General features: G+C 42.9%; 1 protein-coding gene across 3 annotated transcripts in view; it reads left to right on the forward strand.

Annotated features, from left to right (window-relative positions):
- Positions 1-27,295, forward strand: part of FNDC3B (fibronectin type III domain containing 3B) — a 313,728-nt gene that overhangs the window by 256,375 nt on the left and 30,058 nt on the right. For all 3 annotated transcript variants that reach the window (XM_066619166.1, XM_066619167.1, XM_066619168.1), the window contains 9 exons: positions 1,362-1,500; positions 3,352-3,423; positions 5,543-5,661; positions 8,584-8,689; positions 8,895-9,061; positions 10,585-10,698; positions 12,491-12,640; positions 14,898-15,178; positions 19,836-20,048. In XM_066619166.1, the coding sequence (XP_066475263.1) occupies positions 1,362-1,500; positions 3,352-3,423; positions 5,543-5,661; positions 8,584-8,689; positions 8,895-9,061; positions 10,585-10,698; positions 12,491-12,640; positions 14,898-15,178; positions 19,836-20,048 (1,361 nt within the window). The remainder of the gene's footprint in view (positions 1-1,361; positions 1,501-3,351; positions 3,424-5,542; positions 5,662-8,583; positions 8,690-8,894; positions 9,062-10,584; positions 10,699-12,490; positions 12,641-14,897; positions 15,179-19,835; positions 20,049-27,295) is intronic.

The raw sequence follows: 27,295 nt of genomic DNA on the forward strand, positions 1-27,295 counted from the left end.
AAGCAAGGTCACCTACGCACGAGTACATCCTGCTCCTTTCGGTTTCCACATGGCTCCATACGTTTGCCTTTTCAGCTGTCAGCTTGTCAGTTTTGTGACCCACCAAAAATAAGGTTGCGACCCACTAGTGGGTCCTGACCTACAGTTTGGAAACAGGCAGAGCTGGATTACCTTCAGGTCGTAATAGTAATTATTATTATTATTCTTACTATTACTATTATCATAAAAAGTGTATGTTTCTGGTAAGATAGGTTGATGTCTGCCCTCTGTAATAGAGGTGTTTGAAAATTGTGTTATTTACCTTACTTCTGAGTAAGACTTTGGGATGTAACCTATCACCCAAACGCCAGATGTAACAGATGTGTTTTGAGCCCTCTCCATAAAGCCATGAGGGAGGAACTTCCGGTGGAACTATTAGTATACAAAAGTGTTTCTCAGCCAGTGGTTTGGGTACCACCAGTGGTAATTGAGGTGGTGTCTGGTGTTACTTGTGAGACCCCTGGACATCTGCTGCCTGGCAGCAAAATGAATGACGTGACACGACAAACATCGGTAGGAGGCTTGGCTTAGTGGGCAGAGTTCCAAAGCATGCTTTTTACCATCTCTAAAAAGCTGTTCTGTCCACACTGAACCTGAGCCTCTTACTGGTGTTTGTCATGTCACATCTGGCTTCTCGACCCAGAAGTAACTGGCGATGTACCCGTTTCTCCCAGAGGTACTTTTTAATAGGTGGGGGATAAACATTGAGAAACACTGATGTACAATATCACTTTTCAAAAAGAATTCACAAAGTGGTACCAATAGCAGCGTCCCTTCCGGTCTTGGAAGGGGGCTGGTTTTCTTTGAGCCTGAAACATGAAAGGAAAGAATTAAAAACTCCTCTTCCTCCCCACGGCATGGTTTGAATCTGAATTCTCCCCTGCCCTGACCCTGCAGCAGTTGTTTAAAGAACAAAACAAGAAACACTCTGAGCATCTTGTCAATTCTGTTACCTTCGGTTAGTGTTAGGTTAACTTCTGGTGTATTTCAGGTTTTGGCATTACAGCAGTTTATTGAGGCAGTATCTGAAAACCGGGTGCTGTAGGCTTCTACCATGATCTCGGAAGCTAAGCAGGGTCAGGCCTGGTTAGTACTTGGATGGGAGACCGCCTGGGAATACCGGGTGCTGTAGGCTTATACCATAGTCTTTCCAGACTGAAGGTTGCCAACCATCTGAAAAACCTTAGCCCTTAAAATCAAACCTCACTGTATTCTTATGCAAAATATATTTGATCAAGAGATTATTTTTGGGTTCCTTCAGTCACCTGTACAATGCAGCTCAACAGTCAAACTCACGGACAACCATGTTCTCTTTGTTCCAGCTGATTGTCTCCAACGTAGAAGGGAAGAGTAGTCCTAGTGACATTTTGGTCTGTACAACAAGTCCTGACAGGCCAGGGCCTCCCACCAGACCTGTTGTGAAAGAGCCAATAACATCTCATGACTTCAGTGTCAAATGGGGTAAGAGTTCTCTTTCATGTCGCTAGACCTCATTGTTTTGCATCTCAGACCCATGCATACAATCAAGAGGATAACTGGAGTACAAGAAGGAGCTGTTGTAGTAGATCCTTGATTTTTAAAAGTTTTCTTATGTTTCCCATTCCATTTGAAAATTTCTGCTACTGCACACGCACACTTGTGTGTGCCTTCTTGGCACAATCCCTGCCTGCAGTGTGTGTGTGTGTGGGGGGGGTGCAACACAGCTATCAGTTGGCAAATGATGCAGCAAGGATGAGGATAGGAGAACTTCGGATAGCAAGGAAGAGACAAGTTTGGAACCACAGCAATGCTCTAATAAACTTGGGAAATATCCGGGTGCATACAGATTTAATATTAAAATGGGAGTTGATGCCGACATTTGAACCCAACTTTCTTCCACCCTCATAGTGTAAGTGCCCCATGTATACATTTGATAATCTTAAACTTATCACCTCATGTCCAAATCATGTTGTACAATCAAGATTGGAGTCTTGTTGTACAAACTCTCAGAACCTCATTTTCCCAAGTCCCATCCTGACAAAATAGTGTCTTGTTTGAACAGAATAGTATAATGGATGCAATTCAAGAGCAGTCCAGCTGCTTTAATAACTCTAAATCAGTGTGCTTTCTAAAAGAAAATGTAAGTAACTGGACAAGTTAAAAAGAAGGGACTGTTCCATGAATGGGAAGTAGTAAGTCACAGAAATGGGAGATCAAAAAGAAACCCAGATGAAATATAGGCATTTGCCTCTTAACAACTATTCGCTTAATGATGAACCACATATATGACGGTGGTCGGAGCACAATAAAGATGCTCTTAATGAGGCAATCATGTCTCCCATAGCCTGCAGCAGAGTGTTTACACACTCTCTGTTTACACAAGAGAGAGGCTCTTAATGCAAAGTATCTTTAGTAACCTGTGCAGCCAGCTAGTGCCTTTCAGGGAGTGTCTATGTACACAACAAAGGCAATAGATTGGACTGAATGTTCACTTAATGAAACCTGAAACTGGTGTCACCAAATATCATCTGGGCACAGTGTGGTGCTTTCTGTTCTGCACCACAAATGCTTTTCTTCACACATCATCACACAGACTCATGCTGGGCAGCTGCTACCAATGCCTGTCGCCCCAGGCGCCTCTGCTCCCTGATTACCCCGGGGGCAGAGGACACCCGGTGCAAGGCTGTGAGACAATCAAGCATGAAGAAAAGCAATTGCATTTTGGAATGGAAAGTACTGTGCCCAGACGGCTTTTTGGTGACACAATGGGTCACATTTTGGAAATTGTTGGTCCAAGAGATCTAGCACAAGAGTGATAAATTAGCCTTTAGAGATGGGAGAGGAAAGCATGATACTTTAGTAGGGATCTGGTGGGTGTTTTTTGGACCAGAGACCAGATCAGTGTTGGAGGACAACAAAGAATAGATCACGTTTCAATCTAATCTAATAGGGTAGGAAGTCTGGTCTAGAGGGTAGAGCCTCCGTTTGCTGAAGATAACATCCGAAGGTCGCCGGTTCAAGGCCACCGGCACGGTGAGACCTTGAAGCAGCTGACAAGCTGAGTTATTCCACCTGCTCTTTGGTGTGAGTGAAGAAGCTTGGCTGTCCTTCAAGTGAGAGATGAAGGGGCTGCTTGTCAGCCAGCATGGGAGGCAGCTGGGGGCCAGAAGTGATACCAGTTATTATTATTATTATTATTATTATTATTATTGTTGTTGTTGTTGTTGTTGTTGTTGTTGTTGTTGTTGTTGTTGTTGTTATATTAATTTCGACAAGTGAATTTTTCCCCTTTTTGTAGTTTGCTAATGATAACTTGTTTTGTTTTTTTAATAGATCCTCCTCAGGATAATGGTGGTTCAGAAATCCTAAATTATCTGTTAGAAATTTCAGATGGGAACTCTGATGGTAAGTCAAACAAGCGTATATTTGGTTTAGTTTTTTATAATTGCGCATCTTCTGTCACCAGAAAGCTTTAATGGATGTGGTTAGTTGCAAGACTTGTGCGTTATGCATTTTTAGCCCCATTTTAAAGTATGTTTCTGGCCAGCTTATAGAGATAAAAAAAATATATACAATCATCCACTAAGAAGAAGAATTAAAACAGATTAGCATAAATCTAGTTTAACCTAGTTACTGGTTTAAAAGCTATTTATTAATGGTCAAATAAGATTGTGTCAAATAGCTTAATATTTCATTGCTGTTTAATCTTTTCCCCAAAGTCCCTTCATTGTGTATTTATTTACAACTAAAGAAATTAGCATGTTGTTCTATCAGTACAGTGAGCAAGGAATGCTAATGGCATTTCTTTCCAAATCAAGGTGTTAATGCATTGATTTCTCTTAGAAATGATATCTTTCTGAATGGATCTTGACCAAAAAAATCCCTTTTAAAAGAAAAAGTGTGAAAATAACTTTGTTTCTATCTACCATGTAAAGTGTTAAAAAATTATTGTTGCTAGAATGTGATTACACATTTTGTGAATTTTAAAGCTTTGGATTCTTTTGAATTTTTCAGAACTAACCTCAAAATTTAAGATGTCATTGTTGAGGTATTCATAATATATCTCCAACATTTCATAGAGGAATACAGGGATAATATCCCTTATTCACTGCAGGAATTTCAGGGGAGGGGCCAGAGGAGGCCCAGCCCCCTTTTTTCTAAGGTTAAATCATGACAAATGAACTTTTTAAAATTAAGAGAAGATAAGACCTGGATCTTGGGGTTTTGTAAGGTTTCATCCCCCATAATTACTGTCAAAGATCACTGTTTGGTTGGTTGGCAACCTTCAGTCTCAGAAGACTATGGTATAAGCCAGGGGTGCCCAAACCCCGGCCCTGGGGCCACTTGCGGCCCTCGAGGCCTCTCAATGTGGCCCTCAGGGAAACCCCAGTCTCCAGTGAGCCTCTGGCCCTCTGGAGATTTGTTGGAGCCCACACTGGCCCGATGCAACTGCTCTCAGCGTGAGGGCGACTGTTTGACCTCTCATGTGAGCTGTGGGATGAGCGCTCCCTCCACTGCTTGTTGTTTCACGTCTGTGATGCAGCAGCGGCAGCAAAGGAAAGGCTGGCCTTGCTTTGTGCAAGGCCTTTTATAGGCCTTGCGCTATTGCAAGACCTTCATTCATTCATATAAGTTCATCTTTAATATATTCATTTATGTAAACCTATGTAAATTTATTGAAATTTTAAATGTAAATTGATTCTTTTTTTTCCCTGGCCCCCACCATAGTGTCAGAGAAATGATGTGGCCCTCTTGCCAAAAACTTTGGACACCCTTGGTATAAGCCTACAGCACCCGGTGTTCGCAGGCGGTCTCCCATTCAAGTACTAACCAGGCCTGACCCTGCTTAGCTTCAGAGATCAGACATGTGCAGGGTAACACTGTTTATGCCTCTGCATATAACATGTCACATGTTTCTGAAGGTTCCATTCCACTTATTGGTGGGAGGTGATTTAAAAGCCAAGAGGATATGTGTTGAGGCACACTAGATGAATGCCACTGCACTCCAATCAGCAGTTCAAAATATACCTTAAAAGTGTGTGTAGTGGCAGACTGTATGGCATGATGCCTTAGTGTTTGTGTGCATGCATGTGCGTTAGAGACAAGATGCATGAGAGGTTTAATTTGGGAAAGGGAAAGTGCTCATCCATAGCAACTTACCCCATCCAAATTTTTTATAAGGCATCTATACTGGACTGAAATGGGACAAGGAACAGCAAAACTGAGGTTATGCTAGTCCATAGGGACCCTTTGAGTGTGCTCTCATAGGAAAAAGAATACTGCCTTGTATACAAGGCCTATACAGCAAAGCAGCTCCCCTGCTTTCCTAATGGATAACTGCTTTAAGTGAACCTTTTCAACTGATATGAGGCCTGTTGGTCAAACTCCAGGATCTGCCTCTTCCCATAATGCATTTGTTGCTGTTAATCACTGGGAAGACCATGAGTTAATGAAGTTTAAGTAGTCTGCCAGCCCTGTAGAAGTTGTTTATCAGTTACCTGAGCAAGTCCAATTAACCTTACAGCAAATCAATGGGAAGTGGCGTACAGAGGATCTGCTACAGAATGTACGTGTACATACTTGAAACCAGGCACTTTGTATAAGCTCCGGGCATGCTGTATTAGCACTGGTGGACACAGTCAGGTAAGTATTGGTTCACATGAAAAATATGCATCTATCACTTTTCGTTCTCACAATCCCCCCACACCCTTCTTTTCTAAAAGCATCTCATGTTTCACATCACCATGATTTTGACAAATCACATTGGAGTAAGTTGGAGTGGCTGTACCAGGAAACTGCAAATATATTTATACGAAGTTTGAAATATATATTTTGCAAGTGAATCAGAACACAAATCAGTCATATTCTTGTATTCTCCCCCCCAACTTGTTTGTTTAAGTGTTCTTATATAGCAGCAGTCTCTCAGGTGGAGACTGCTACGCACCTACAAAAGCTTCCCCAGCGCAGACGGTGCTTACCATTCCGTGGGGAAGCCTTGGCAAAGCACCTCCATTCACCCCCAATCGTCTTCACTTCCAGCCGCTTCTTGTCGCGATGCCCAAGCAGGCTTCCGCCCAGATTTGCAGGCAGAAGTGGCGGACATGAAGGTGATTGGGGGCGAATGGAAGAGCTTTTGTCAAGGCTTCCCATAGAACAGTAAGCGCCGGTCATGCAGGGGTAGGCTTTCAAAGGGCACTGGATCCGGCCTGTGGGCCATGGTCTGGATGGCCCTGTTGTATAGTATAGTACCTTTTAAGTCATAAGAACATAAAAACAGCCCCGCTGGATCAGGCCATAGGCCCATCTAGTTCAGCTACCTGCATCCTGGTGCCCTCCCTTGCATCTGACATAGCCCATAGTCAGAGCAGGGAGAAGTAAATATTCCTGGTTCTTGTCTTCCCTGGTCAAGCAGACGGGGCATTAAAAACATTGACTGAATGGTTTGACAAGGGGGCTAGCAAAAAAGGATGGAAACTGAGGATACTCCTCCTTGTATATTATACCTTGTCCTACAATTCATTTTTTTATATTTACTGTTAAACTTAAACATGTTTTAATATGCTGTCCTTTTAACATAATGTACACCAATAGTATTTTCAAAGTGACATTTTTTTAAGCATGATGCACCTTTTGGGAAAGTTAAGGATTTGGAGCGAATTTGGTAAGAGCTGCTAATTTGGGAAACAGCCTAAGACCAAAATAAACATGATGAAAAGTGAGATTTGTCATATTTTGTTTTGTTGAGTTAAGGGTGGGGATTGTTCAGGTCAGGAGACGCAGGATGATGGCTAACCCTACCATGAAACCATGTGATGCAGCTTGCATCAGGGCAACTGGTGGAAGGAGCAGTGATTCAGGGTGCCCTTCACCTTAAGTCTGCTGCCACCTTCCTCAAGCGCACCACAGATGCAAGCTGCATTCATCTGTCTTCACTTACCGAGCATGAGCGGGAATAAGTTCCTTCCCTTGCTCTGTCCTTGCATGGGGTTTAAAGTGTAAAGGAACATGTTCCTTTAAATGACACGTGAAGAAAGAACCCTTCACTATCCCCTCTCCTCGCTCCATATCCATTCTGCATTTACAGTTTAAAGGGAAGTGGCAGAGGCAACTTGGGAGCAAGCCTGGGAGGTCTTGGGCCAGCCCTGCTTGGCTCTGTGGAGGAGGGGTTTAATCCCTTTTCCCTGCACCATTTCCCCAACTTGAGTCCCTCCCTCCAATCTGCTTTTTGCCTTGTGGGGAAAAACATATACAGTCAGTTCCTGGAAAACCTAATGGATACTGAATTACTGGATACTGAATCGTTGAGCCTATTTGGAAAAATGGGGTTAGGTTCCAGGGGACCCTCTTCACCATACACCCTATGAACTTTAATCTTAACTTTAAATCTATGGGGCTGGGTGATAGCAAAGCTTATGAGTATCTCCAACATCTGATGCTTCCTCCTTTGTGCTGGATATCCCTCAGTGTGTTGAAGGTTGTGGCAATGGTGATTTCTCTGTGCTGGCTATCCCTTAACTCACTGAAGGTTGCTGGTCCAACAATGAGGCCTCAGTGTTCAGCAGCGGGGATGAGCTTGCTTCACCCCTCATCCTCCATCTGTCTCTTGGCTCGTTCCCTGGGCTTGTCCGAACCCCAGAGCCCTCAGGTAGCCTTCCAGAGACCTCATCATCTTTAGGTTGTGAAGGTTCAGCTGGAGTAACTGAGATGGCTCCCAAGATGGTGGGGCAAGTCTGGAAGCAGATGCAAATGTGTCTGACATAAGAAGAGCCCCACTGGATCAGGCCAAAGGTCCATCCAGTCCAGCTTCCAATATCTCACAGTGGCCCGCCAGATGCCTCGGAGTGCACACAAAGCAACAAGAGACTTGCAGCCTGGTGCCTTCCCTTGCATCTAACCTTCTGAGGTAACCTGCTTCTAAAATCAGGAGGTTGTACATACCCATCAATCCTCCATGGGCCAATTCTCTGACAGTTCTCCACGGGCCAATTCCAATGTCCATTTGATGCGGAAAATTGACCCAATTCAGACAACTTTCAGCTTGCACTGGCACAGTGTTCGCAGATAACAAGGTTGCAGATAATGAGAAATACATGGTCTAAAGATAACTGACTATTGTTTGTGTCGTGTGTGGGTCGTCCCCCCCCCACACACACACAGGGCAACAAGCAGCTAGAGGAGGAGGGGTTTAAATTAGGAGAAAAGGTACATAGAAAAGTCTTTTCCTCTTTCCTCAGTGCTCAGAGCCCAGCCTGAATCCGTGGTTGCTTTGCTTCGAAACGAGCATGAAGCAAATGGATTCCCCCCCCCCCAACAGTGTAACATAGTTTGGCTCTTAGAGTTGCTTGCTCTGGCTAGGTGGACAGAATAACCTGCTGCAAGGTATGATAAAGTTTTCCAGCCTTCAGGTAGTGCAGTGCCGCATGAGACAGAACGGAATATTTGGAGGAATGGGGGGCTGAAAACATCCTCCTGGCAATCCGAATTTGACTACTGCTCTGCTTTGCGTATTTCATTTCCAATATGTTCAGCACTGTTGCTAAGTCTAGCTTGTCTTCTTTTTCCTAGTGTTCTGAAAGTTTACTTGTTCGTACACGAAGTGTAGCGCCTGGCCAGTGTCGGCCACCTCGAGTGCTGGGGAAGCCAAAGCATAAAGAAGTCCAGCTACAGTGGGGTATGTTATGGGGACTGGATTGGGCTTAGAATTGTTTGTGGTCTTTGTGTGTGTTTTAGAAGTTACATGGATTGTCTGTTGTAACTATAGTGTCGTTGGAGGCACTGGTAACTGCAGAAAAATGTATGGGGTGTGTGTCCAGGTCTTTTTGGTACGCATGATGATAACTGAGAACATAATAATGTAACGATTATCTCTTTTCTAGATGCCCCCGAAAGCAGTTGTCATGTCTCAGCATACAGTGTAGAAATGACTGGACCTGAAGAGGCAGTTTCCGAAGTGTACAACGGTCCAGATCTTGAGTGTACTGTCAGCAGTCTTCTGCCTGGGACAACATATCACTTCAGAGTGAGGGCTTGGAATGATGGCGGGGTAAGGAAGTTGTGTGTCTTAGGAGCCAATAGTGTTGGAACTGGACCCTGGAAAATCAATGAGTTGAAATCATAGCTGTACCATTAATGTATCAAATGGGTCTGGCCTGTCCATGAGGCCAACTGAAGTGGTCACCTCGGGCAGCAGAGGTGGGGGTGCCCATCTCTGTCCACCTGTGTTCCTCCATTGCTTTCCTTTTCTTTCCACTCCCTGAATTGGAAAAGGAAGGGGGTTGGAGGAGAAGAGCAATTGTAGAGGGGACGGGAGTGTTGAGCTAGATTACAGAGGTCTCCAGAGTTTTCAACATGAGGGTTGCATTGTATAATGTACACATGTTTGGGGGCTGGAAGAAATGGTTTTATATAAATAAATAGTGAATTAAATTTAAATAAATGAATACATTTTACTTGGATGTTTTTTGTAAACAGCATAAATTTTACAAATTTGGGAATCCCTTAAGGGAATCCTCATAGACACAGGCCTTCTGGAGCGATCTTCTGTGGAAGAATTTCCCTGTGATTATCCAGCACATCAGCAGTTTGCTGCAGGATGGAAGGTTAAGGCGTCCTCATCACTGTGCCACAGGCCAGATTAAAATTTTGTGGTGGGCCATAGTTTGGAGACCACTGAGTTAGAACATTGGAGAGTAGGAGGAGCAAAGGCTGGCACAACATTTGGGGGGGGGAGCATTTGGCATGCAGCATCAGGAGTTCTTGGGCTGGCTTTGATGCCAAAGAACTCTTCCTTGGCATGATGCACACAATTCTTTCACAATAGGCCACAAACTGGTGGCTGCCACGGAAGTGGGGGAGCGGAAGAAGGCACTGATGTGGTCTTACTGAGTTTTACCTTCCTGGTGCTGAAAATCTTCCCCTACATTTTTTGCACCTGAGAGTGAGGCAGCCATAGCTAAAGGGGTAAATTCACCTCAGTCCTCTAGTTCTTACTGGCTTTACATACATTGCAGGTATTGCTTCAGTCACGGCTTACGGAATCTAGGAGAAGAAAGAGCAATATATTGCAGGGGAAGCAGGAGTGCTCTTGAAGCAGGAACACTGAAGTATGAGAAACCAAAAAGCACAGAAGAATTGAGGAGGCAGCAGGGAGATAAGGGAAATCTTGACCAGGATCTTAAATTTGAAATTCTTTCAAGAAAATGTTGGCCCTGTGAAAGGTCTTACGTCCAGAATGACAACAGTCTCAATATTACAAAATATCAGTTCATGCATATCTATGGGGCATGTGCTATTATTTATGCCTGTGTTTTATGATATGGGTTCCAGTGAATATCCCAAATGTGGAGGCTGTTGATGTTCACAAGGAACGTTGACAATTCCTGATGCAAAGGGGAATATCTGAATGGTAGAATTATGCTAGTGAGTGTTCATGGTACCTTCTCAGTGACTGTCCATATGTACTGGTCTGCATTTTCTAAGAAATCTTCTTATTGGATGTTCCCCCTAACATGTATATGTAACTTTTTAAAATAATCTATAGTGTTTTGTGGGTTTTTCTCTCTTTAGAGTGGGCCATATTCTGATGGTACTGAAGTAACTACAACAGCTGGGCCTCCTGGACAATGCAGAACGCCTTGCCTTGCCTTCCTTTCTGACACAAGTGTACTTGTTAGCTGGGAGGTAAGATGAACTCTTTCCTGTGCTTCAGGGCCTTAACTTGGGGGCTTGGCCTATACTTGCAGCACAGTTAGATGGTACGGTATTCTGAAGTGATAGAATGGACTGCACCACTACAGGCTGCAAGTAGAAGAGTGACATTTTAATTTTCTAGTCATTCGCAGGGAGCTTTTATTTTTTGGTCACATGGAGGTGAATTCTAAAAGAGTGAGTGAAGGTGGAAGTGGTACAATCAAGAGAGGCCGTTGCCACATAATAGCCTATAACAGGCTTCCCATCTCTTATTTTCAGGTGGAATCAGAATGAAACACATATTTTGTTGTTGTAAAGAATGGAGGGCTAATAGGCTGCTTCATACATGCATGTTTAGTACTTGATTTTTCCACCATTAATTGCAGGCAGGTAAATGTGCAAACTGACTCTATTGTGTACTAATCACCAATGAAACCAGATGTGATGATTGGACCCAAAAGCACTGGATAAGATCCAAACTTCTCTGTGCCCAAGTGGAAAGTATTCATCACCAGAGTTTTTCCCTTTGTAAAACCTGACTCATCCCAATGTGTAAATGCCACAACCTGGTTTCATTAAATGGGAGGAGGCCAACATATTGTGATGTATTGTCAACGCTGTGGTTGCTGAAACATTTTGTCAACTTCAGAGAGCGCTCCCACTTTGCTTGAGCTCTCCAGTTGCAAGGTCAGGATCCATGTCAGGAGAAGGAAGGGAGAGACTTGAGGCTAAGCCGAGAGGGGAACTGCAGCGGAAGCAGAAGCCCTGGACTGCCATTGAGGTGCTGGCAGTCAGCTTTTCCCATTGGCCATCTCCCATGATCCTGACAGAAGGCATCATAGCCTGCTCTTGAGTAAGGCAAGGAAGATAAAGGAGTCAGAGCATGAGAATGGCTGAAGGCAGAGGGAGGTCAAGGACAAAGGATCGCCTTGGACAGACAACATGTGTCCCACAGCTGGAAAGAGAAACAGAGCAGGAATAACCCACTCCCCTCTGACTGAAGCCAGTGGACTGTAAGGCTGGCCCTACACCTTACATACATTTTGAATGCTTAATTTGCCACTATTTGAGGTTATTTACACAACGTATCCCTAGCCTGTCCATTCATTAAGCAGCTTAAGTTTATCATACAGATCGGATAGGGCATGAAATCTTCCCACACACCAAGATGATTGTACTACTTGCTGTTTAATCACCTGACTGAGAAGTTCTGGGAGTCTTCCTCCCTCTACATGTCATTCTGCAGCTTTTGTCTTAATTTGAAATTGTCTCCATGTTGAAGGCAACTGTCAAGGCAGCAGTTCTTGCAGCAAGTTTTTCTCACCTCTTCCTGTTTTTGGAAGCCTATACAATTGGGAGAAATTGCTCACCTAAACATGGATTATTTTGGACTCAGTTGTGAACTATCTGTTAACATTGCCTTCCCTTCCATTAACTGGTGTGACACCATAAGCCAAGGGTGTCCAAATGTTTTGGGAGGAGGGCCACATCATCTCTCTCATGCTGAGAGCAGTTGTGTCAGGCCAGCGCAGGCTGTAGCAAGTCTCAGTAGGGCTGGAGTCTCACTGGAGTCTGGGAGTTCCCTGTGGGCCAGATTGGATTGGGTGTCTTCAAGGGCCGCAAATGGCCCCAGGACCAGCATTTGGGCACCCCTGCCATAAGCAAAGGCCTTCCTTTTTAGACTCCATTTTGACCATTGGTTTGGGGTTTGGGCACCCCTGCCATAAGCAAAAACCTTCCTTTTTAGACTCCATTTTGACCATTGGTTTTGTATGTTACACAGAGTCCTGAGAGCTTTGGTGCTGACATCTCAGAATACAGACTGGAGTGGGGAGAAGACGAGGAGTTATTAGACGTGGTATATAGTGGCACAGGCAACTCCTTTGAAATTGGCCAATTGTCACCTGCTGTGCTCTATTTCTGTAGGCTACAGGTAAGCCAAGTCTGTTGAGTTAGGCTAAGACTGCAAGCTGAGATGACAACTAATTTGTGTGAATAGAGTGTTTCCCAACAAAAGAAAAACAGAGCTGGTGTTTGCATTCTTTTAGAAGGCATGAGAGGCCTGGATAAGGAACAGTGAGGATAATAGTTGTTAGTTTTACACTCATATCTCGCTCTGCTGTAATCTTTTAACTTGTAAACCAACACAGAGTAAAGATAAAATGGGTTTTTTTCTATCTTAAAATGTTGCACTGAACAAAATCAAGAAGGTGATAGTATTTATTTTACCCTTGAATGGGCATTAAAAAAAAAAAATACCCAGAGATTCTGCTATGGTGTCAGCTTTTCTCAGGGAGAATCAAAGAAAGCATCATTTCAGTTGCTCAAGTGATACTTGGTTTGGTATGTCTGCTATCTTGCCCCAATGATTTGTTATGATGGTGCTTTCAGCTGTTTTTTGTTTTTTTTTAAAGGGACAGTTTAATTATCATAGATGATGAAAGTTTTATTTTTCACTTACTTGATGACCTCTGTTTAACTGGCACAGTGTTTACTTCAGTTCAGGGCAAGATGATTTTTTGTTTCACAAGGCCTGTTATCTCAGTGGTTTTATCAGCTGATTTGCCTCTGGTTATTGTCTGCTTTTTTAGTTTATCTTTTGATATTTTGTTTGTTATTTTTTGTGTTTTATTCATTTTTAATCATTAGCTGTTTTCTGCTGCTTTTACAGATAAAGCAGGATAATAATCTCATTTCAGTTAATGGAATTTAGGAAAAAGTTTCATAATTGAGACTGATCTTTTTACTTATAGAGACTTGTAGGGCAGTTCTAACCAACTTTCCAGTGCCAATGCAGTCACAATCATTCCCTTACCTTGAGAGAGCCTCCATGACTACCCCTCCCCCATAGAATGCAGCACACACCTGTTGGCACAGCAGCATCAGCACTGGAAAGTTGGTTAGAATTGAGATACAAGTCTCTAAGTAAAAATTGGGCTGAACATTAGCTAACCATTCCACCCAATTTATCCTATCCTTATTGAATAGATGTGAAATTCTATTTTTATTTCTTTACTGAAGATGTGTATATCTTGGCTTTTCATTACAAGGGCAAAATTTGCAAGGTGATGTGAAAGAAGTGAACACAATAAAACACAAAACAATAAGTGAAAATGAAATTTAAAAATAGTAAAAGCAGCATGCAACAAGGTAAAACAATACGTAAGATGAAATAGTATTAAAACTTCAGATGCAGCAGTAAACATTCACTCTGTTAATTAACAACTAGGTGAGAACAACATTTCAAGCTGGAGACCAAAATTAAGCTGAGCTGGCAACAGGTGAACCCTTCTGGGATAAGTGGCCATTAATTTGTGTGCTAATCACCATCGAAACCAAATGTGATGATAATCAAAGGGGTAACTCTAGTTTTGCTAGTGACTAGCACACAATAGGAACACAAATTTGTGGTCTCTCATCTCCCAAAGCGTTCACCTGGGAGCACCTCTGAGGTTTTATGCTGCTGCTTCTGGAGTTTTGTGCTGTTGCAAGGGAGATGGGTTGCTGATTTCAAATGGAAAAGAGATTGGCAGAGGGGGCTTATGAACCTTTCCCCATCTTCTGCCCTTAGCCTTCCCCCTTGTTAACTTGTCCTCCATCAGGGCTCCATCACACATAGTTCCATTCTAAGAGGAAGAATAAGTTAAACTGTGCTTGATGCTTTCCTCTGTTTTAACACATGATCTGGGTAAATGTATATTTGATGATAAACCCAATCGATTCCTAGCAAACAATCTTCACAAAAACTGATAAAAGGATTAAGTGTTGCACTTGACTTTGTTCTGCCCATAATATTGTGGACAGAGATTTTATGATGAATATTATGTAGCTGAAGATTTGCATTTCTGCTGCTGTTCACTGGAACTAATGATCTTGAGGGGAAAGGGTCAAGGACTAATGATGCAATCATTGTTTAAACGGTGAAGATGACTCATCAGGTGAGAGGTTCATAATTTAGTCAGTCTGGATTGAGTGATATATTGTTGATAAATTTGCATAACACCTTTTGAATTTTCAGAGTGCTCTTTAGTCGTGACAGCAACTTTAAGAGTGCACTTTCAAAATCGTACAGATCCGCATAAGGTTTTGTGCATGAGCCTGACTTTCACCTGTAGTCTTTTACATCTAAATCCATTCCCTGGGACACAGTGAAAGTAGTTCACATTTGAAATACTTGTTTCATTCTCCAGGCGATAAACCAGGCAGGAGCAGGACCTTACAGTGAACTAGTCACCTGTAGAGCCCCAGCATCGGTACCTGATGCTGTAACTACCCTCTGCGTGTCTGATGATGAGCACTTGGATGCCTGTCCACTTTCACCTTCTGTGTGCCTTGTATTGAGCTGGGAAGAACCGTGCAATAATGGGTCTGAGATCATATCTTACAATATTGACCTTGGAGATGTTATCATCCCTGTGGGTAATGTCACAAGTTATGTTGTTGAAGACCTGCTTCCAGAAACCACATTCCGGTGAGTGTGATTTCAAACTATTATATTCTTTGGCACAGTACCGGAAGCTTATGATAACAGATTACACTTCAAGCATTGGTGCTGGGGATTTTTATAAAATGTGTGGCAAAGCATAAGAACATAAGAACAGCCCCACTGGATCAGGCCATAGGCCCATCTAGTCCAGCTTCCTGAATCTCATAGCGGCCCACCAAATGCCCCAGGGAGCACACCAGATAACAAGAGACCTGCATCCTGGTGCCCTCCCTTGCATCTGACATTCTGACATAACCCATTTCTAAAATCAGGAGTTTGCGCATACACATCATGGCTTGTACCCCGTAATGGAGCGCTAAAGATTATTCAGCCTGTGTAGCAGCACATGTTAGGAAGTCTTGAGATTTCACCATGTCGAATGGTAAGGCCAACACTGACTCCCTGCGCACAACTAGCCTTCAATGACTGTGCTATGTTGTCTCTAGAGAATAGGATATACATGAATGAGGATAAGGTACATTCATGTACTACTGCTGTGGAGCTGGTTGTGCTGTTGGTGGTGAAACATTGCAGTCTCTGGCATGACACTGCTGAGCAAGAATAGCACCTAGTCTCATAGGTTGCATTACTGTTGCATCAGACCACAGGAAGTGGTCTTTGCCATAAAACTTCCCATTGATGTCCTTTCCTTGCTTATCTTCACTTACTCACTATGTGCTTTGGTCTTTGCTTTGTCTCCAGATGTCTCCAGGAAACAATTATTTCTATCCTAGCATTGTCGCATAAATAAGTAAAGATTAAACTAATTATGGTGTACATTTGGAATACAGGAAACAAAGACTTCTAGAGGACACCAATACTTCATTGCATTGCGCAGTAAACTCATTTTTCAGATCATGGGCATTGATTATTAACTGTGCATATTAACTTTGTTAATGTCCCCACGTGGATAAATAGGTGGCTTAACGGTGACAATTATTGTGATTTTTCTCCCCAGTGGAGTTTTGAGAGATTACTTTAATTTAGAAATAAAGGATTCAGAGGCATCAGGTGGGTTCAGGGTCAGATGACAAATGTAATTCTCAACTACTGAAATTGTTCAAAGCCATCTCATCCTCAGGCTGCTTCATTATGGCTCTCCAATTCCAATTTTCTGCACTAAGGGCAGCGGACAGGATAATTGTGCACTAAATATGTTGTTGTTACTTATTGTCTGTTAGGCACTTCCAGTGTACTTGATGACCCTTATTTTGCTGGATCTAATATCAGCGCTAGGGATCTCAGGCTTGTTTCCTGAAGTTGCCCGATACCTCCATAAGTAACTGGCGCTCACTGGTTTAACTCTGCCAAAGGTACACACAGGGATAAGCAATACAGGGGCGCAATTCACTACTTGCTAATGCTGCAGAAACCCCATTCAAATGATTCGAATTTAGGATGGAAAGAGTGTATGCTAAGAAAGCAATTTTTTGCCTGAAATATAATTTTAGACAATGAGCACTTGGATGTCCTTGGTATCCAAGATAAATCCATGGAGAATCAATGGCTTCCAGCTATGATACACAGGAGAATCTCCATACTGAGGTACTATGCCTCTAAATACCAGTAAGGGGAGCAGGCAATGGTGACTGGCTGTGCCTTCCTGCCTTGTTTTTTAGCTTCCTGGAAACATCTGGTGTTGTAAAAGAATGCCAGAATAAACGGACCTTTGGTCTGCTCCAGCACGGCTCTGGTGTTTTTGTGAAGGAACAGCTCCTGGGGCCTTGCCGTTAATTTATGGGGTCCATGGGCTTTGTGGAGCATTGTCCATGACGCAACATATGTTGCCAATTTCCATTTGATTCTTCTGGGCAGTGTGTCCTGAGTGGTAATCATGTTAATCTATAGCAGCAAAAGCAACAGAGGATCTTGTTAACGCCTTAAAGGTGTGTATATTTATTTCGGCATAAGCTTTTGTGGACCACTGTCCAGTTCATTGGTTGTATGGTGAAAAGCCTCAGTAGGCAGGGTATGTGTGTGTATACTCATTCATGGATACAGGAGGAAAGAGAAAATGCCCTGGTTAGGCTATACCAGGGGTTCCCAGACTTTGCACTGTGGCAAACTCACACGGGTGCTGTGGAATCCTTCCAATGTTTTAATATGTCTTTTAGTTAAGTAAGGTCACGGAGAATCCATTTTTGCTGTCCTGCCACTAACTTCCACGAAAGAGATAATTCCAAAGGACATATGTATCGGCAATTTTCAATTATTGTTGCATTATAATAACACAATTAATAACTTCTTCCCCCCAAAATTGTGTCATGGACCAAGACCACATCCTACGTGTGTTGCATTCAGTGAGTTACAACACCAGCAATTAGGTTCTTTAATCAGTCCCTTGACAACTGCAGTGTCCAGTAAGCCTTGAAAATGATTTTTTATTGATTTAAGATCCCTAGCTATTGCGGGCATATTATTTATATGTTAGTATCATATGTTAGTGTCACATTTATTAAGTGACATCAGATGTTTATAAACAGATACTGAAGGCTTGGAACAGGGATACACAAAGTGGGTATCCTCTGTTGAGGATGGGGAAATCGGCCTTTGTAGCATCTTAAAGGTTACTTTATTTTAGGAGCACCACCTTTTGTAGACTGTAGTCCACTTCACTTCATCAGATGCTGAAATGGAAATTTAGATTATAGTATATCATACATTGCCACATATTAGAATCTCCAAAAGCTGCTAGGAGAGGCTGGGGGCATTCTCTCCCAAGCGGTGTTAATCCATCAGCAAGTATCCAGGGACCTACGAGATGCAGAGTTCAGGCTTAAGTGTCTGCCTCTGGTGGCATTTGATGCAGTATATAGGGTAAAATCCAGGTGGTTTCAGGAGCATGTTGAAGAAGAACTTGTGACAATAAAACTTCTTTTCCCAAGAGCAACTCAAGACTGCTATGTAGAACTTTTTTAAAAGCAAGTCTAGTTTTTGGACTATGCCTAGTTCAAGACATAGGACACTTTTTCCCTGTTGCTTAGATTTGTATGTGCTGTCCTTTTTTTAAAAAAAAAAAAATTGTTTTCTTGCTCAGCATTCTCTTTCTGTTGCTACTTCTGTCCTGATTGAACAGATTTCCAGAGCATATGCTTGGCCTCTGTGGGCCAGTAGTTCATTAAATAACATGATGAGCCATCATGCCTCGAGATGACTGTTTCCAAAGCTTTTGCCAAGTGTCAAATTTTAAAATGGTTTGCTGTTTAGTTTCCAACATATAACATCAATTATTTTATGTGTACATATTAGAGATGATTTAGCGCTCAGCATATGGAAAGGAACATATCCATGCCAAGCCACCACTATGCTTTGCTTTGACATTTAGCTTGCCCTTGGTGTGTCTTTTGTCGAGCTAGTCATGTGGTAGACTCATGCATGCGATGGCAGTGTACATAAAATGCTCATCCCTTTTCTGAGAGGTTCAAACATAAGTTGCTCAAAATGATCACTACAGTTGTCATGTAGCATGAGATTGGAACAGCATATGTCTACCAAAACATATTCTCAACCACTTGAGAAAGTTCCCACATTTATAGAGCAGACTTACAATAGTGTAGCTAGACGGGGTGCGGAGCACTAAGTTTTGCAGGGAGCCTCACCGCAGCATACAAGTGGCCCCTCCCCTTCAGAGCCATTCCAGGAGAATGTCACAGTTTTGCTCCCCTGCCCAGAATGGGCCACTTGCATGCTGCATTGAGGCTCCCTGCAAAACTTAGGGCTTTGCACCCCCCCCCTAACTACGCCACAGCTTCCAATGCAAGCTTTAAGCCATTTCTGCCCAATGTTGCATATACGCAACAGGGATAAAATGTGTACACCTGTGGGCTGGGCAGAAATGGGTTAATGTCTTCCTGTTCTGTTTGGAAATTTGTGTCTAGAAACGCTCGTGGTACAGATCCCCAACGCATGGGGATCTGCTGCTTACCTACAATCAGCTGGCTCTTCCTTTGTTAATAATCATCTGAAGCAGGTCTTCAATTTCCACATGTCAGACTTGCATCCTTTAGGTTCAGGGTGCTGAAGTTATTGTATCTTGCCATTTTTATCTGCTATTTTGCCTGCCTGCTTATAGACCGTCTTACATTTTGTAATTGGATACAAAAAACTGGGATAAAAAAAAACCATATTGCACCAGAACAACTCATATACCTTTAAATGTCTGCTTTTCTGGATGAAATACATAGAAGACATGATTGGAGGGGGAAAAGTGAATATTTCCATGTATTTTGCCATGAAAGAAAGATACCATTTATGGTTTGCACCAACCATAGTTTAGAATCCAAACCATTGTCTGAATGAATCTTCAGATGTACCAGCAAACCATGGTTTACAGTTGCTTGTCTGTTTTGATTGTTCATTTGCTCCACGCTCCTTTCTATGGTGCTGGGACTGCTAGACACGGAGCTACAGCTGTAACGCTGGCTAGTCAATTGAGACTATCAAATCATACCAAACCACAGTTAGCATAAATCAAAGTTTCTGATTCTGGTTTGCTAGCTGATTGCAGAGGGAGGGGACCAAAAATCTCCCTTTCCCAATGTGTGAACACAGAATGGACATTCTTCTGTCAGGATGCAACACAAAACAGGTGGCATGTATTTCTTTAACTTTTTTTCTTGCATCGGTGTCTTTTTCTTCATAGGATCCGGATTCAGGCTGTCAATGACATTGGAGCTGGACCCTTTAGCCACTTTATTAAGGTGAAGACCAGGCCATTGCCTCCTTTGCCTCCTCGGCTGGAATGTACTGCAGCAGGTCCTCAAAGCCTGAAGCTGAAATGGGGGGAGAGCAACTCCAAACAGCACACTGCTGATGACATGGTGTACATCTTGCAGATAGAGGACAGGAACAAGAGGTGAGTGGGCGCACTGTTCTGTAGTACAATTTTGACGTGTGTCAAAATCACAGAGACCTCTGCTCAATTGATTTCCCAGTGATAGTGTGGATGGAGGATATGGCTGCATTTGTTTCACAGCTTGATTCCAGCTAGAGCCCTGTTACTGGAGAACCTGCATGCAAGGGCCCCCAGCACTATTGATATGCCAGAGCACGGGCTGCTTTCTAGTCCTTTTCGAAGACAGCGCAATGTCTCCCCCTTCTCCTAAGAAAATCAGAAGAGCCCTGCTGGATCAGGCCAAGGGTCCAACTTCCTGTATCTCATAGTGGCCCACCAGACGAAAGCACATAAGACACCTGTACCCTGTTGCCATTCTCTTGCAACTGGAATGTAGAGACAGCCCAGTTTAGAGATCTCCTGAGTCTGGAGAAGGGTGGGGAAATTTCTTAGAATGTTAGAGTGACTTGGGCAAGCAATGAAACCCAGTGGGCCTCAGAGATAACTTTCTGATGCTCAGCTCAACAGGGTGAATCCCTCCCCCCTCTCCAGGGAGGAGCAGTTTGGTAGTGTGCATGAATTGTTCTGCCAAAATGAACATGGGGAACTTCCTTATACTGAATCAGATCATCAGTCATTAAACTCAATAGTTTCTATACTGACTGGAGCAGCCCTTCAGGTTTTCAGACAGGTCTTTCCAGGCCACCCTTGAGATGCTAAGAATTGAACCTTACCTATCCAGACAGCACATGTTGCTGAATGTGGTTTTTTGAGTTGCAGCTATTTATGCTGTAGCAACTGGAAACAGATCCATTGTTAGATTAAATAGTCCATTTTCTTTTACTTACATTTTTTTTAAGCAAAGAACATGCTATGGTCAATCTGCTTCCCAAACCGTCACAGGGCAGTCCTATGGCAAATGAGTTCAGTATCAAACTAGTAGTAAACAGCCTTCAGTATTGTGTGATTAAGAGATGGGAACATCTCTTGGGCTTTGGAACTCTGTTGTGAGAATAAGGAAGTTGCAAATATACAAGTGGGTTCCCATTTCATCTAAAGCATTGAGGAGTGTGTGCTGAATTTTGTCTGGTTCTGATCTCGAAGGCGATGAGAGCAAGTCCTAAAAGAAAAAAGATGGGAGGGTGTTGATGTCTGTCTTCCCCCACCCCCAAAGACCAAACCCTGTTGTTGTTTTCCTGAAGAAGCACCAAGAGACATTAAATGAATATAAATGCCCCTTTGAAATAGTGACTAATTAAAGCTACTTAGTTGCAAAGCCATGCCTGGCAGATGTAAGGTCCCTGCTACAATATGTAATTGAACAGAATGAAATTAATATCTGGCAAGTGTTCTTATTTGCCAGCACTTTAAGGTGCTAGAAAAATTAGGGTGGAAAGCAGGCAGCTTTGGGGTAATGTAGGAATATACAAGCAGCCTTGCTAAGGCCATCTAGTCCAGTTCTGTTTGCAACAGTGGCCAGTCAGAAGTTTATGAGATGCTCACAGTCAGGACATGAAAGTCATGTTTGTGTGTACACACATGTGGTATACTGAGGTACACTGTCTCTGCATTTATAAGTTCCACATTGCTATCATGGCTATAAGGACCCTTATTAATTATGCTGCATGAATCCAGTATTCAGGTGTACCCTTATATCTGTGGGGATTCGGTTCCAGAACCCCCTGCAGGTACATGAATGCCCAGATATGGGGGGACGCTCCCCACCCTCTGAGGGTGAGGGGAGCAGCACTCCGGAGAGTCTTCTGAGCCCCGTAGAGGCCACACATTTCCTCCTGCAGCCTCTGCAGGGCTCAGAATGATTGAAAGCAATGAAAAAATGCTTGGAGGGAGGGGGATGGGGACTGGAGGGCCCTCCTGCATCCACAGATAAGTGAATCTGCTGATACTTCCCCCTCCCCATATTAGATAAACCCCATGACTTGGATTCAGAGTTACTTGGATATGCTCAAGGGAGTGAGAATGGCAAGCGGAACCTTGGAAGTCTTTCTTTTATGAGAGATATCTTTATGCTATATCACAAATTGCTCTTCAGGTTTTCCACAGTTACAAAACAGGTTTGCTATGAAGCATGGGGGGGTGGGGGCTGCTCTTCACAAAGCACAAGCCCAAGTCTCTCTTACGTGCACAGACATGACATTCTTTGGGTACAGCTCTGTGTTGTTCTTTTACAAGGAAAATCTTACACTGCTCTTACTGATTCTCTGTATTCGGGGCACGTCTGTCCTTTAAATGTCAACCAGTTTAACTCTCCTTCAAAAGAACCTAAGAACTGTACTGCCAGAGTGTGTGAGCAGCAGGCATGGCCTCACTCCAGGAGGGAAACTAAGGTTAGAACCACCGAGACAGCCCGTTCATCTGTCTGACTTGGAGCACAATCCTGTACATCAGCACTTCTCAATGTTTGTCCCCTGCCGAACCATTTTGCATGGTCCACCTATTAGAATTACCACCCGAAGTAACTGGCTATAATTGCCAGTTATTTCTAGATTGGGAGGCCAAATACAACACAACAAACGCTGTTAAGAGGCTCAGGGCAGACACGAGGTCTTTTTCCAGCATGCAAAAAGTGCACGCAGGAGCTCTGCTTGCTATGCCAAGCCTCCTACTGCTGCCTGTCACATTGCATTAATGGTCTAGCTGCCAAGTGGCAGGAATCTGGGGTCCCAGGAGTACCACTGGACACCACCTCAAGTACCACCAGTGGTATGAGTACTATACATGTTTACTCAAAAATAAGTCCCTTTCTGTTTAGTGGGGCTTAATTCCAGGTAAGTGTGTATAGGATTGCAGCCTAAGGGCCCAATCCTATCCAATTTTCTGGCCCCGGTGCAACTACAATGCAGCCCCATGGTAAGGGAACAAATGTTCCCATACCTTAAGGAGGCCCCAGTGACTGCTGCCCCACTACAAGATGCAGCACATGCCCCATTAGCACAGTTGCACCAGCACTGGAAAATTGGTTAGGATTGGGCCGTTAGTTGTTTCTTTTCTGACTGGCAGCAGCTCCCCAGATTTTCTCAGACTTCGTACCTGATGCCAGGGAGTGAATCTACAACTTACTGCACACAAAGTATATGACCATGCACAGCTGACTTTGGATAAGTCCCGCTAGCTGAGTATGGTGTACAGTGGTTCCCAAACATTTTAGCACTGGGACCCAAAGAAACAATATATTATTTACATTTATTTAAAAAAAATTTGATCCACTTCTCATAATGAGACAGCCCTAATGAATTCCTTCCTTTCTCATTTCTTCCCAGAAAAATAAAAAAAACCAAAAAAACTTCTGGGTTTTTATTTGGGGGGGGGGATTCTTTATTAGGGGGTATCAACTAAGATAACTTCTATCTGCCTATTTTTACACATGATTGCAAACTGCAGGAGCTGAGCTCTTTGCAGGGCAATTAGCAGCTATCTGGTTTTTGAATAGCCTCAGGACTTGAGGCAATTAGTATTCTGATCTTTCCAGCACCATGTTTTCACTGGAGGGTTATGCTAGTGCTCCATGACTCAGCAAAAATTGGGTCCCGACCCACAATTTAGGAAATGCTTCTCTACACAAACTGGAAGCAGCTCTCCTGCATTTCAGATGGGAATCTTTTTCCCACTGAGATTTCCTCTCTCTGTGCTAACTGAAGTCTGAAAAATGGGACCTTGGCAATAAATGTTTGGCACAAGTGGTTTTGGGTGGTGGATGCTTTGTTGATTACAGAGTTGGCAAGTCAAGATACTTGGAAACCTTCATCAACGAGGAGGCTTGACAGAGTGCATGTATTAAATATTCAGCCAGGGTCCATTTTTCCTCGATTCAACACCCTCTCTCCAGGAGCTCTCTAGGAAGATCCAATTAGTATTTCTTGTTTCACCATTTATGTTGATTTTCTCTGGAAATGAGTGCATTCAAACCACAAGCACACTGGAACACAAGTTTGTTTTGAATGTGTCATCCTATCAAGGACAAGTGGAACACTGTCTCTTTGTAGTAGGGTTCGCAGTTATTGTGTGGCAGGCTCTCTAACCAGCAGTAATGGGAATGGATCATGGCAATTTAATCAACAAATATTTCCAGAGCAGAGGAGTATTACGTGGTTTAATGGTGGTTGCTTTTTTTCAGTAAATCAAGGTCAAACAAATTAACCTTGTTGCATCAACAGTTAAATTTTCGATGGCAGTCATTAGCCTTCAGCTCTTCAGACAATTATGCCTTTTCTGGGAAGCTTGCAGGTGTTCCCAAGAGCCACTGATGTTTCGATACTGTTAACTAGTATGTTGCAGTGTGTGGTTGCAAATATTTTATGTCCTGCTTTCCTTGCCGGTAGGCAGTTCAAGTCAGCTATCAATTGATAAAAAATACCGCTTAAAGGTAAAATAATAAAATAAAACAGTGCACAAAAGGCAGGTGCGTTGGCCTGCACAGATGATCTTACAATTTTTTCCTAAAAACATGTGCCATTTTCTAGATCGCTTCTTGTTCCTTACACACATTCATAGTGAGTCATATTTATTATGTGTGAATGTCCTGACACATACTCGAAGTGAATCATGCAGACAAGCCCATTACAAATCAATTTAAGCCCATCTCTTCAACATTACCAGCTTTTAATGCTGTGTTACTATTAGGTGACCAGCACCATTTGCAATCCGTCTCCATTTCTTCCAGTTTAATCTCCTGGTCTTTGGTCTGGTGGTTTCTGCAAGGTCCTATCTTGTCCCCTACCCATTGGTCTCCAAACCACGGGACCACTATGAAAGTAGAAAGCCTTCCCTGTCATGTCTGGAGCTTGCCGTTCCACGCAGCTCGGTCATATCTTCCTTGCCGATCTTGTCAGGGAGTGGCTGCAGTCAACCACTTCTGCCTGGAAATTGGGCACAGAGCCTGCTGGGGCAATGGAATGTGGAAGCAGCTGGGCAGAGTGGCTTCCTGACAAGATCAACAAGGAAGAGATGAAGGCTCCATGTGAAATAAGAACAGCCCCACTGGATCAGGCCATAGGCCCATTTAGTCCAGCTTCCTGTATCTCACAGTGGCCCACCAAATGCCCCAGGAAGCTCTGGACATGACGGGGAAGGTGTTTTGCAGGTGCTGGATTCAGCCCATGCACATTCAGTTGTTTCAGAAACCTCTCATAGCAAGAATATTTACTCTGTAACACGATTGGTGATTATTTCCAAGTTGGGTTTTCAACAGTGAGTTAAAAAAAAATGTCGTTCGAGATGGCACTAAGTGATCTTGAGGTCTTTCACCAGTTCCATGATTTTAGCTACAGGGCCTATTACCTGTTCTAGGGTGGCTGACAGGAACACTTCTAGCATATGGGAATTGTGAACTGTAGTTATTATTATTACACAGCAATTATTATGCAGCTTTTATGTGCGATCTTCATACAGAGGAACACCACATTTGCAGTAATCATATTGTGTTCTAGAAATGTAAGAAACAAATTGGATTGTGCTTCATGAAACATTACAAACACTTTGATTGTAAGTATTTGATCTGCATCCCTACAGCATTGTTTTAAGAAATAGGAAAATGAAAAATTTATAGCAGTTGAGCATATTTTTGAACAATGCTTGGTGCAAATACAAGTCATTGTTGGCCATTATGGAGCCCAGCATATTTTGTATATGGTCAGAAAGGATGTGCATATACCATTACGTAAGTATATGCCTGTTGTGGGATTCAACAGGCCAGCTCAATGATCAGGAGCAGAATTGCAGGGCTAGACATGCAAGCCATCAATTAACTGGGCTTAAATAGGATTGGGAAGGAGGAAAGATGATGAACAGGTTGTAGTAATCTCTGCTAATACCTTCTACCTTAAAGAACCAGCCTCATCAAGCCATGTGTTATATTCAAAGGTCAAAATGCTGTTCATACCCCATAAATAATAGGTGCAATGCACTGAAGGAGTTCAGTAAGATAATACCCATTAGTCATATCCTTCTATCTCTGATGCTCATGTTTTCCTCTGACAGGGTTCCCCACCATGAGGAATGACTCAAATGTTTTCCTGATTAGGTTTGGATAGTGGGCAGTGTGCAAATTTTTGATGTGTTGATCAGAATCTCAGTTTTTGTTTAGATTTTTGAAAAGTAGCTATTGTGACTGGGCATGTTTGCCACTAATTGTTCTTTTTCTTGTAAATAATTACACCACTTTCAGATTCCTAATGCAAAGGCAGCAATGGTGTAACGTTGCCATCACTAAAGTTCAAGGCAGATAACATGTATCTTCATAATACAATCATCCTAAACTTTTAAAATAGGGATCTGTGAAGGTTTATATTTGCACAGGCAAATGATGATTTTACTGCTGCTTTTTGAGTTTAAGTTCTCTTTTATGACACACTTGTGCTGCTTTATATTTTCCTCTTTTAATTTACTGAGAAGGCTTTTTATATTGATCTCTTTAATTGCAAGCACCTTGTGGATTTTGTTTAAAGGCATAAATCAAATGTCTTAAATAAAAAATTTAAAGGATTGCAGTAAAGCAGATGACAGTGAAACTGGGATGGAAACCTTTTACCCCAAATAAGATGTTCTCAGAAGTTTTTCTAAAGGGGGAAAAAACACCCTGTAGTTCCTCCTGAATATCTGGAAGGTTGGTCTTATCTGAGTTTGGCTATTAACCCATTTCTGCCCTGCCCACAGGTATACACATTTGGTCTCCATTGCGTATATGCAACGTTGGGCAGAAATGATCTCACCCATCTCTCCCAATGGCGCAGCACCTTTGTGGAACGTGGGGGTATTTGCAGAGTGAACTTTGCATCTGAAGTGAGAATTTATTCCAGATAGCAAAGTGGCCTAAAATTCTTGACCTCTGGTGAGAAGATCACCTTTCTTCTCTTTGTAGTATGTGGTAGCCCACAGTTTCCTTTGTCTTTGGGGATGTGGAGTAGGATTTGTAGGGGTGTCAGATGTATGTTGAGGCAGCTAGCCTAATAAGTCTCCAGTTGTGATGTCTGAGTCCTTTTGTTAAGGAAAAAAAAAAAGCATTAGCATAGCACAGTGAAATCTAAGAGGTCCACCTCCATTCACAAGAGAAATTCCACTCAAATTCCATAATTTGAGTCTATGGGAGCCCTGACTTCTGGAATGGCGAAATGAATCGGGCTGTACGTAGCTCCTAGGCACTTCCTCCCTTCAAGGAGACTCCATGATCCTTTGTTTTTTGTGAACTTTAGGGCAGTGTTTCTCAAACTGTGGGTCGGGACCCACTAGGTGGATCGTGAGCCAATTTCAGG

This window comes from Tiliqua scincoides, chromosome 3, assembly GCF_035046505.1.
Source record: "Tiliqua scincoides isolate rTilSci1 chromosome 3, rTilSci1.hap2, whole genome shotgun sequence".
In the NCBI taxonomy this organism is placed as follows: Eukaryota; Metazoa; Chordata; class Lepidosauria; order Squamata; family Scincidae; genus Tiliqua; species Tiliqua scincoides.